This window comes from Centruroides sculpturatus, unplaced genomic scaffold, assembly GCF_000671375.1.
Source record: "Centruroides sculpturatus isolate CEXI.00-Female unplaced genomic scaffold, Cexi_2.0 scaffold2694, whole genome shotgun sequence".
Lineage (NCBI taxonomy): Eukaryota > Metazoa > Arthropoda > Arachnida > Scorpiones > Buthidae > Centruroides > Centruroides sculpturatus.
This window is the reverse complement of record NW_019386927.1, coordinates 5653-15992: the sequence shown is the minus strand read 5'-3', so window position 1 is coordinate 15992 and position 10340 is coordinate 5653. Positions and strand designations below refer to the sequence as shown.

At 31.5% G+C, this 10340-nt stretch overlaps 2 protein-coding genes across 2 annotated transcripts; one reads left to right on the top strand and one right to left on the bottom strand.

The window, feature by feature from the left end:
- The first annotated feature begins 226 nt into the window (after positions 1-226).
- On the top strand, positions 227-1234 carry LOC111615936. The gene has a single exon (XM_023357373.1). The coding sequence runs from the start codon at positions 227-229 to the stop codon at positions 1232-1234; it is 1008 nt and encodes a 335-aa protein (XP_023213141.1).
- A 166-nt stretch (positions 1235-1400) lies between these two features.
- On the bottom strand, positions 1401-6776 carry LOC111615937 (phospholipase D1-like). The gene is made up of 3 exons (XM_023357374.1): positions 6605-6776; positions 1687-1815; positions 1401-1578 (listed from the first exon to the last, which is right to left on the bottom strand). The coding sequence occupies exons 1-3, from the start codon at positions 6685-6687 to the stop codon at positions 1458-1460; spliced, it is 333 nt and encodes a 110-aa protein (XP_023213142.1). The 5' UTR covers positions 6688-6776; the 3' UTR covers positions 1401-1457.
- Positions 6777-10340: the final 3564 nt, after the last annotated feature.

Below are 10340 nucleotides of genomic sequence, written 5' to 3'. Positions count from 1 at the left end.
GCTATTCGGCTATGCTAAAACCCATAAACCAGGCACGCAAATCCGGCCGATTGTTGACAAATCAAGATCTCCAACCCTACCTATTGAGAAGGGTCTACATGAGCTCCTTAAAGGCCATTTGAAAGATTATAACTACGCCGTTTCGAACACGCGGGAACTCATCACTAAATTGCAGAATATCGCTCTGAAGGATCAGGAATTTATTACAGTTCTAGACTTTGAAGCTATGTATCCTTCCATTAAATTGGAACCGTGCTTCTGTGCCCTTAGAGATTTCCTTTTCCAAGCCTCTCCACCTGGATACCACAAGCAGGTGTTGGAGCTGGCCCACCTTATGTGCTACACCTCATTCTTCACCTTCAACCAACGAATCTATCTTCAAGAAAGGGGAGTACCTATGGGTAGCCCCCTCTCTGGAGACCTCTGCGAATTAATTGTAAGAAAACTGGATAACCAAGTATTACAGTCCTTCAACGCGGAAATCGTTCTCTATACGCGCTATGTTGATGACATTCTTATCATTTGGAAGTCCAAGCCGGATCTGAACACCGTTCTTCAGATTGTGAACAACAACCCTTTTGGACTTAAGCTTAAATTAGACCAGCAGGATGACAGGATGGCCCACTTCCTGGACCTCAATATCCTCTTGGATCATGGCTGCATAGCTACTAGTGTGTTCCATAAGCCTAATCTTCAATCTTTCTTTATCCCTGCAACCTCGAATGACCCCTTTACTTACAAAATGTCCGCTTTCAGGGCTCTTATCCGCAGAGCTTTTACCCATTGCTCTAGCATTAACGACGCGCTACGAGAAATCCAACGCATCAAGCGCATCGCCACAGCCCACGGTTTCAGCAGTAAGTTTATCGATAGGCTTGCGCAAAAAACTCATAGATGCTTAACAACCGGAGATGCCACTTCTAAACCTCTAAAGCAACAAGGTAAGCGCATTACCGTCGATTTTGACCCTAGAATGAGCCAGGCCTATAACTTCATAGCAAAAAAGGTCAACGCTACTCTCGCATACAGACGCAACCCTACGATTTATAAACTTCTAGCTAACACCAAGGACAAATGCAGCGAAGCCAGGAGACCAGGAGTCTACACCGTCCCATTGGAGGACGGCAGATCTAACCCGTGCAAGAAGCTAACATACGTTGGCTCAACCAATAGATCGCTTAAAAGGAGGATAACTGAGCAAATTAATCTAAATAAAATTTTCTTTATAATTTAGATGCAATACATTACTAAAGTTTATTGAATTTTCAAATAAACTTTTCTATTTGATACAATCACAAAAATTAACTTATTTTTCATATAAAAAATAATTGCTTTTACATGATTCTATTTGAGTCATGTGAAAACTTGCATTAATAAAAATGCATTTTCAAAAACGATTCTGAATATTCATTTTTATTTTTTAAAAGCATTTACTGGATTAGTAGAAATAAAATAAACTAAACTACTAAACATACTGCTCTATGAGAAAGTTGATCTGGTTGAATTAAAGCTTCAGGTCGACGTGGAAACAATGGAAGTGTTTTCCTGTGCTTAAAACTCTTCCTTCTTTCCCTATATCTGAAATATATTTAATACTAATAATTAAAATGTTAAGTGAGTAAAATAATTACTAAAATTTAATGTATTTGTATAAATTTTAAAATATTAAGATAAATTTTAACAGACCTGCGTGTAGGAATTGGAAGAGAAAGTGAGGCACGAAAAAGAAGTAACTGTTGATGCAGTCTTTGAAAATGCTTATAGCGCTTTTTAATTATCCATTCGAAGTTTCCATGTTGTAAATGAATAACATATCTATAATAAATATTAACCATAGCATCATTACTGTAATCATAATATAAAACTAATTTTCATAATTTATATGCATAAAAAAAATCATTTACAATCAAATATATCAGGTTATAAAAGCAATATTTAGATAATTCAATTTTTCTAGAAACGAGTGGGAAAAAATGTTCTAGAATATTTGATGTGGGTTTATAAATAGAGTAACCAGGGATGTTTCATCACATATTTCATTGGAAATAGATGCATCAACAATGTCTGACAATATGAAACTTTCAAAAGAACACATTCATGTGCTGTTGCTCTATCATGTCAAAAGTGGCCACAATGCAATGAAGGTTCGCAATCTTATCTGAAAGGCATTTGACAAGGATAAAGTCAACAGACAGACCTGCTATAATTGGTTCAAGAAATTCAAGGATGAAGCTTTCTTGCTTCAAGATGAACCCCATCTAGGCAATGATTCCGCCACTGATGACAATGTTCTCCTGCAATTGATAGATGATAATCCATGGTTGACCATCAGAAAATTAGCACAACAACTTCAATTGATTGCAAAGACAGAGTTTACGCTAAATAATGTTTAACAGCTGAATGGCATCTAGTGTTGGCTGACTGAACTGCTGTTTAAAATGTGTTGCAAAGACAATAATTGTCTATTTCTGAATGCCGTCTAAACAAACTTCAACAAAATGCTGGTTATTACTTTCTTCTCCATTACTCCCTTCTTTTAGTTGTTGTTCAGCCAATCAAGTTATTCATTTGTGACATCAGAAAAAACTCCAATAAGGTCACTAGCTATCTTCTGAAAGCTTCTGATAACAAAATCTTAAAGCCATCAACAATCATAGTTTGGCAGTTAATGACAGGCCTTTTCCATTTCGATGTTTAATTTTGTTGCCAATAGGATTTAAAATATGAACAAAATTTAAGCCAAATTTGGAATTCATCTTCAGAATAGATTTTTTAAGGAATTATTCTGATCTCATATTATTCTCTCTCTTTGTAATTCTCAAGATAAATAATTTTAAATATATTATTGTTATTATTAATTTTTTTTATTTCCAATAAAAGGTTTTGATAATTATTAAAATTGTCTTGTTTGTTTACAGAACATTCTGACCTGGAGATTAACAATAATGACCCAAAAATGCATTAACATTTTATAACCAACACGATACTTAAACTGTAAATAAAAGCATCTGCTTTAATTATTGTCTTAAGTCTTTGCTCATTTGAATTCAAAATTAGAACATTTAAAACAAATTTAAAGTATTTAATTATATTTTTTCCAATCCAAGTAATTAATTAATGAATAATTTTGTCGATTCATCCCATTTACATTTATCAAAGGAATGATATCCTTTTTTATCTAAACTTTGCAACAAACAAAACAATATGATGACTTTCACTTGAATTAAAATGCTGTCTAAACTTGTGTCGAGTGAGTCTACAAAGTAGGTCAAATTACTGGTTTCTAAATGCTATCTAAACTGCAGCAAGCAAGAAACAGTATCTCTGCAATAAAATTTTTCTGAACTGCAATCTAGACAATCTCTAAACCATCACCGGCATCTAAACGTTGTCTACACAATCAGCCCTTTTGAGTGTTGTGTTAATAAACAATTCAATGACAATACCCATGTGAGAATGACACTTGAGAATTTCTTCAAAGAAAAACCCCAGTCATTGTATGCTCACAAGATTGAAAGTTTGTATAAAAGATGGCAAGATATGATTGATATTAATGATGACTACAAGACTTAACTGTAATCATTGTCAATAAAGATTTTTTTCAAAATGTTTAAATTTTACCTTTACAACCTATCAATAACTAAAGAACATCAAGTTATACAACAAAGATAATAAAATTAAAATAATAAAAATTAAAAATAAAATAATAAAATTTAACATTTGAAAAAAATTTTGTGACTATGGATAAATATATTAGTAAAGGTTCCTATCTTTTCTAATAAATTTATCCATAATCTCATTAAGAGAGAACAACAAAGCATTCAATCTTTAAATCATTTATCTGATGATAATACAGGNCTGCATTTTCTAATTGTTTAAATGTATTTTCAGTAACTCGTTTTTATTTAATAATCTAATAAGTTCATTTTGCTTGATTATTTTATCTTTATACATTAAATTTAATAAAATTATCGGAATTCTATTATCTTCATTTGTTAATGCATGCTGTTCCGTTTAAATAAAGATTTCTTTCGACTTAGCGACACAAGGAAATCCTTTTCGTTGTCCTTTCGTTATCAGCATAATACAGGATGATAATGTAAAATAACAAAATGATTATAAAGTCAGTACAGTCACTTAAATATTAAAGTTAATAAATGTAGTTTTTTAACATTTAAATAAATTTTGTGATAATTTACAATGAATAATTTAACAAGCTTTTAAATAATGTTTTTAATCATCAAAATTTAACAGCATTAATGCTCCTTAACCCAACCTACCTTGTCAAATCTCGTTTCTTAATCTTTATCCCATCTATACATACTAAACGAAACATACACAAACACACACGGAATACTTTTCCGCTTTTTTTACTTTTTTTGGGGTTCAGGGATCTCAAAACGTAGAGATTTGCAAAAACTCGGAGGGTCAAATTTGACACAATTCCAATACATTCCTATTATGTATATACATAACAGCCGGAAAAGTAAAATGTAAGTACTGTTATTTTAATAATGCAAAGATAATAATAAATATCATTAAAAATAGGCAAATAATGTTTATAACAGTCTGAGTGCGATATTCGGGAATCAAAAGCTCTCACGATCTTAGTTGTTTGGCAGAGAAAATTGGACTTGGGTTGTGTTAATTCCACGCCGATTCGATTAATAGATATACACATAATCGTAAACAGTTAAAAATTGTAAAACATTAAAAATACAATTCGTCGTAATTGTACAAAATTGTGTTATTTTAGAACTAAAAAATATAAATTCGAATTTTGACGAACGAAATTCTTATAGTAGCAGTTCCGGCGAGATATGACTGTAGGAATGATTGAAAACTCCAAATTAGGAAATTTACAGATTTAACATTGACATTTGATTTTATGTAATTTATAATGATAGAAAATTTTTCCATTCATATTTCCAATGTAGTCAGGAAATTTTCCTAATAGAGTTCGGGAATCCATTTTTTGTTTTTTTTTTCAAAATGAATATTAAACTTCTTTATAAAATATATAAACCAATAATTTGGAAACTTTTTTGTTGAATAATTTAAGCTAAGAGACAAAAGGGTTCGCTTTACACCTGGGCCTCATATGAGCTTTCCATGGCTTCGGGATTGGTATATAAATAATCGTTACGATACCTTATAGGGGATGAGAATGTTTGCAAAACGTTACGTAATGCTAGGATCTCAGACTTTGGATAACTGAATGATTCATCTTTGTTTCCGAAGGGTTGTCCCCAACTTAGTCAGCAGTGCCCATGTGCAATATATATAATATGCGCTTTCGCTTTCATCACGTAATTCATTACTTTTTTTTATATTAAATTGTAGGTAATAGGTCTAGTGCTGGCTGAAAAAAATACTAGTTATAATTTTTTAAACTTACTTTTCATCCCCTAATGATTTATCCCTGGCTGCGGGGACCGTGTGCAACGCATAAATTATGGAACGTTAAAAAGGGTAAAGTGGAAGTTGAAAAGTATAAAAATAGCATTACCTAACTTATGAAGGTTCCATATATTGATTCCTGTAGATTCCGAAAGTATATAATTATTTAACTATAATACTTAACTGTAATGGAAAAAAAAATACAATCTACACTGAAACATAAAAGGAATTCAATTCAGACTTTATTATATACTGTTTATAGGTTAGCAGCGTGATTTTCCGTGAACCTGCTAGTTATTAAAATATGTCAACATTGCTTTTATATTCAAAAATAGAGAGGATATTTAAGAAAAATATTTTCTCTTTACCATAAAAATTGATTAATATGGATAATGTTCAAAACGTCATGAAAAATTGAAGTTTCAATTCACAATCGATTTAAAAATAATTTAAGACAAAGTGGAAATATTTCTTTGAATAAAATTTTAATTTGATAAAAATATTTAAGACTAATAACTTACGGTTATTAGTTGCATATGCGTTAATATAAACGTTAAAAAAGTTCATTTGTTCGAGCCAATACCAATTGTAGCCTATTTATTAACTAGTGAACATCTAATAACTCTTAAAGAAGCAGATTATCATATAAAGATAATAAATATTTTTGATATTAAGTGTATTCTTATCAAAACAGATTAGATCATCTTTAACTTAGATAGCAGTGATATATATTATATAATGTAATTTCTCATCACAGAAAATAGAAACAATTGAGATAAAGATGCTTTATTGTTCAACGAATATTATTTTTTGTCTGAAGGAATACTGTATAACTGTATTTAGTTGTTTTCTATCAACATTGTTAATATAGCAGATTCTGTGCACAGTTAATTATGAATATTTTCTTATTTAAATTATTCTTTATATTTTCTCTGATTATTCTAAAGTTTTCTTAATATGAAGAGTTCGTTTAAAGTCGGTCATACGTGCAAGTTAAATAATTCGCCATATAATTTTAAATTCGTGTTTAAAAATTTTTAAATGTCTAATAAATTTTAAATTCAAACAGTATTAAAATTCGTTTAAAGTCGGTCATACGTGCAAGTTAAATAATTCGCCATATAATTTTAAATTCGTGTTTAAAAATTTTTCTTTTTTTAATAAATTTTAAATTCAAATTTTTAAAATTTTGATAGATACTCACAAATTAGGATTCATAATAGATGAGCCAGGAACTCTAAATGCATCTATAATTTTAAGTCGTATTGGCCTATTTGGAATAAGCATAGTCAATCTCAAATCCTCAAATCCAAGGGATGGTGCATGAATGTGAGCAAATGGAATATAGGGTGGGCCTGTGAATTTAAATAAGTATAAAATCAGAAAATGTAATTAATTATTAATGTAATAATTACTTTAGTATCAAAGATAAATATTATGATTTCTTTGAAAGCCTGGTTCAAATATATTATAATATTTTTGAACTAGATACTATTCCATCAACAACTTTAATGATGGATTCATTATTAAAGTTGTTGATGGAATAGAGTAAACAGATTCACTATTAATGTTGATGAAAACTGATAATACATTTTTTAAAACTAAAAAGTATTCAAATTCTGATAGCTTTTGAATAACTTACTTTTACAACAAATGTAAATCATTGTCTTTAATAAAGTACAGTAGAAACACAATTTAATGTTTATCAAGGAATCAATGAAAACATACATTAAAATTGCAGAATATGTAAAATCTAAACATTGTTAAAAAACATACCAGAACATACAAATACACATGTATATGCATTCAAAATGGATAAAGTAAAGAAAAACACTTATTTCCAGTATAAATGCTTCCATGAACACCTTCATTTCATACAATGAAATACAAAGTACAACAATTGGTATCTCTAAACATGTTTTATACGAAGATAATAAACTGTTAATGCTATTTAAAGTAATCAAAGATACTTGTTTGTTTCCTGTTGAGAATTTGATATGTCTTCATCAAAGCAGTTTCTAAGTTTGAAATAAAAAAAACACATTTTTGTCAATATTAAGGTGACCAATTGACCTCCTTTAGGGAGGACAGTCCTTCTTTTGCAAGTTCTGTCCACCTACATGTCCTCCTTTTTGATATTTGAAGACTAATCTGTAAATCTCTGTATTCAATTGATGCCGAGCCAATCCATTGTGTGTGATGTGATGTGACGTGTTTGCATTTGACATGATGACTCATACAGTGTAGCATGATGCGGTTATGAGATACATGGAAGACCTTGAGAAAGCACGCCACATACAAGTGTCTTTGTTTACTTCTTACCAAAACACGACACAGCACATACGCATGCAGTAGAGATTATTTTAGTGTATTATTGTTGCAATGAATAAAATGTTTCTTTTTTTACGATATTTTTTCCTTTAATTTATTTGTGTTCTCCTTTCCATTGTAAAAAAGTTAGTCACCTTACCAATATCATCCAAACATGAAATACAGTACATTTCTTTATTTACAAGAATTAGTATTTGAGATGAAAATTCATCTAGGGATCAATTTTTCAATGCATTAAATCCCAAAAATTTGCAAAGTGAAAGAACTAAATTAGTTGAATACCGAAGATGTTAACATTGTGGTTTATGAAAATTTGAAAGGACCAATGAAAAAATATGTTAAATCAGAGAACATTAAATTGAGTTTCTATTATACAAATAAATGAAATACTAGAATTTATGGGTCATTTTTATACTATAATTAAATTTTGTTCTACAGATAAGTAATACTGCCATCCTTACAATAAATTTAATGATTAGAGTTAATACAGTAGAGCGTTGATTATCTGAATCAATTGGGGACTGGGGTTATTCGGAAAATTGATATTTCGGATAACCGATTATGTACGAATAAATATGTTAATTTATCCCATGTTGAAATTTTTCTCCATTGCATGTTGCTTCGCGTTGAATTTTTGTCGATGTTAAGCCTAACGAAGACTATTGTATCGTTAAAAATTATTTTTTTATTTTGTACAAACAAAATAAATATATTGNTTTTGTTCTACAGATAAGTGATACTGCCATCCTTACAATAAATTTAATGATTAGAGTTAACAATGTAAAAAATGCTTGTAAGAAAAGGCTAACTTGGAAAGGAACTTGAAATCATTACTACTAGAAGTTAAGCAGGTTAACAGTTATGTCATCCAGATTGATCCAATCTTTGCCTCCAGAAATATATAAATATAAACACACACACATTCCTCAAACATGAAATTGCAACATCACAAAGGAATGCATGTAGCCACATGAAAATTGCAGGACCAGTAGAGGTGACAGATATATACAAATGATTCAGTTTCTGTACACATTGGATCATGTAGTACTATGTTTCAGGCTATAAAGACCAGCAGCTGGCTCAGACTGTAAATGCTATCAGCAACAATTCACAGCAGCCAAACTTTCAAAGAAGCATAGAAAATGCATCAAAAATGACAGCCAGCTGAATACCACCAGTTAACAACTGGAGAATGAGACTGTATCCTGGAACTGTGAGATCTCAGTTTGTAGTTGCATACAGTTGTCACACATGTTGGATATGACGTGAGTACCATCCAGCAATGTATGACACGATGGATGCAGGAACATCTGCAAACATACTGAAGAGGGAATGGATCGTAATGGTACACAACAGAGTGCAAAGACAGGCAGATTTGCCAAACAGCCCATTGGGCCCTGTGACAGCACGTGACATCTGAAGCCACTTGTCTCTGTCAACGGGTGCATATGTGTCCACTCAAACCAAACACAGCAGGTTGCATAAAGTTGAACTGCATTCACAGTAACCAGCAACAGAGGTGCTATTAACTACTTCACACAGGGTTACATGCCTGGCATGGTGTTGTCATCATTGCAATTAGATCATTGAATGACATTGAGTATTATTTATGGATGAATCCTGCCTCTGTCTGCAGATGAATCCTGATGGCTGTGACATTATCTTGGAGAATGCTAAGTGCCAGCCCTTTTTGCCAAGCATCACATTGGCCCCATACTGGAAATCATGATTTGTGGAGGAATTATGTTCAATCAGTGGACAGTCCTGGTGCACATTTTTGGTAATCTGACAATAGAGCAATATGTTGCACAAATTGTGGAGCCTATAGTTTGGTCACTGGTGCAGGCTGCACCCAACAGTGTTCCAGTAAGATAATGCCCAACTGCACATTGCATGGTAAACTTTCACCAGCCTGAATAGAATTCACATCCTTCCCCAACCAACAGCCTTGTCGGATCTCTCTCCCATCAAACATCTGCAGGACCTCATCCAAAGTGAGGTGCACCAGGGACCACCATCACTTGCCACAGATGACATGCATACTGCAGTGGACACAACTTGGAAGGATACCTCAGGCCACCATTAATCACCTCATTGATAGTATGCCTTGTTGTATAGCAGGCTATATAGTTGCCCTTAGGGGGCCATATTCATTACTGAATAAACAGGTGTCTGTTACATATCTTTGTTTGTTCTTTCAATCATTTGCATATCTTTTTACCTCTACCAGTCCTGCAATGTGCATGTGGCTATTCATGGTGTTTCCTTCATTGTGTTTCAATTTGACTTTTGAGGTGTGTATGTATATGTATATATGTGTGTGTATATATTTATAATAAAGTGAAATGAAAAACATAGATGTTAATAAAGATAGTTAAAATATATTATAAAATAAAGACAATTGACATATGATACAAAAGATATTGTGTAACCACAGTCTTCTGCCTTGTTTTGATTAAACTTTTAATATTTTTACTGTTCTATTTACATATAATAAATCAAATATTCTAAACTTTCTAATAAATAACTAAAAATAAATCAACTATTACTCGATAAACATATATGAAGCATTATTTAGAAAAATCTAAGAAATATGTAATATTCAATAT

Coding starts and splice junctions, on each gene's coding strand:
- LOC111615937 (XM_023357374.1), bottom strand. CDS start 6,687: ATGCTTATTCCAAATAGGCCAATACGACTTAAAATTATAGATGCATTT. Junction 1,816..6,604: donor TCTATTATGAATCCTAATTT/GTGAGTATCTAT, acceptor TATTTATTATAG/ATATGTTATTCATTTACAAC. Junction 1,579..1,686: donor CTTCCAATTCCTACACGCAG/GTCTGTTAAAAT, acceptor AATATATTTCAG/ATATAGGGAAAGAAGGAAGA.
- LOC111615936 (XM_023357373.1), top strand. CDS start 227: ATGTATCCTTCCATTAAATTGGAACCGTGCTTCTGTGCCCTTAGAGAT.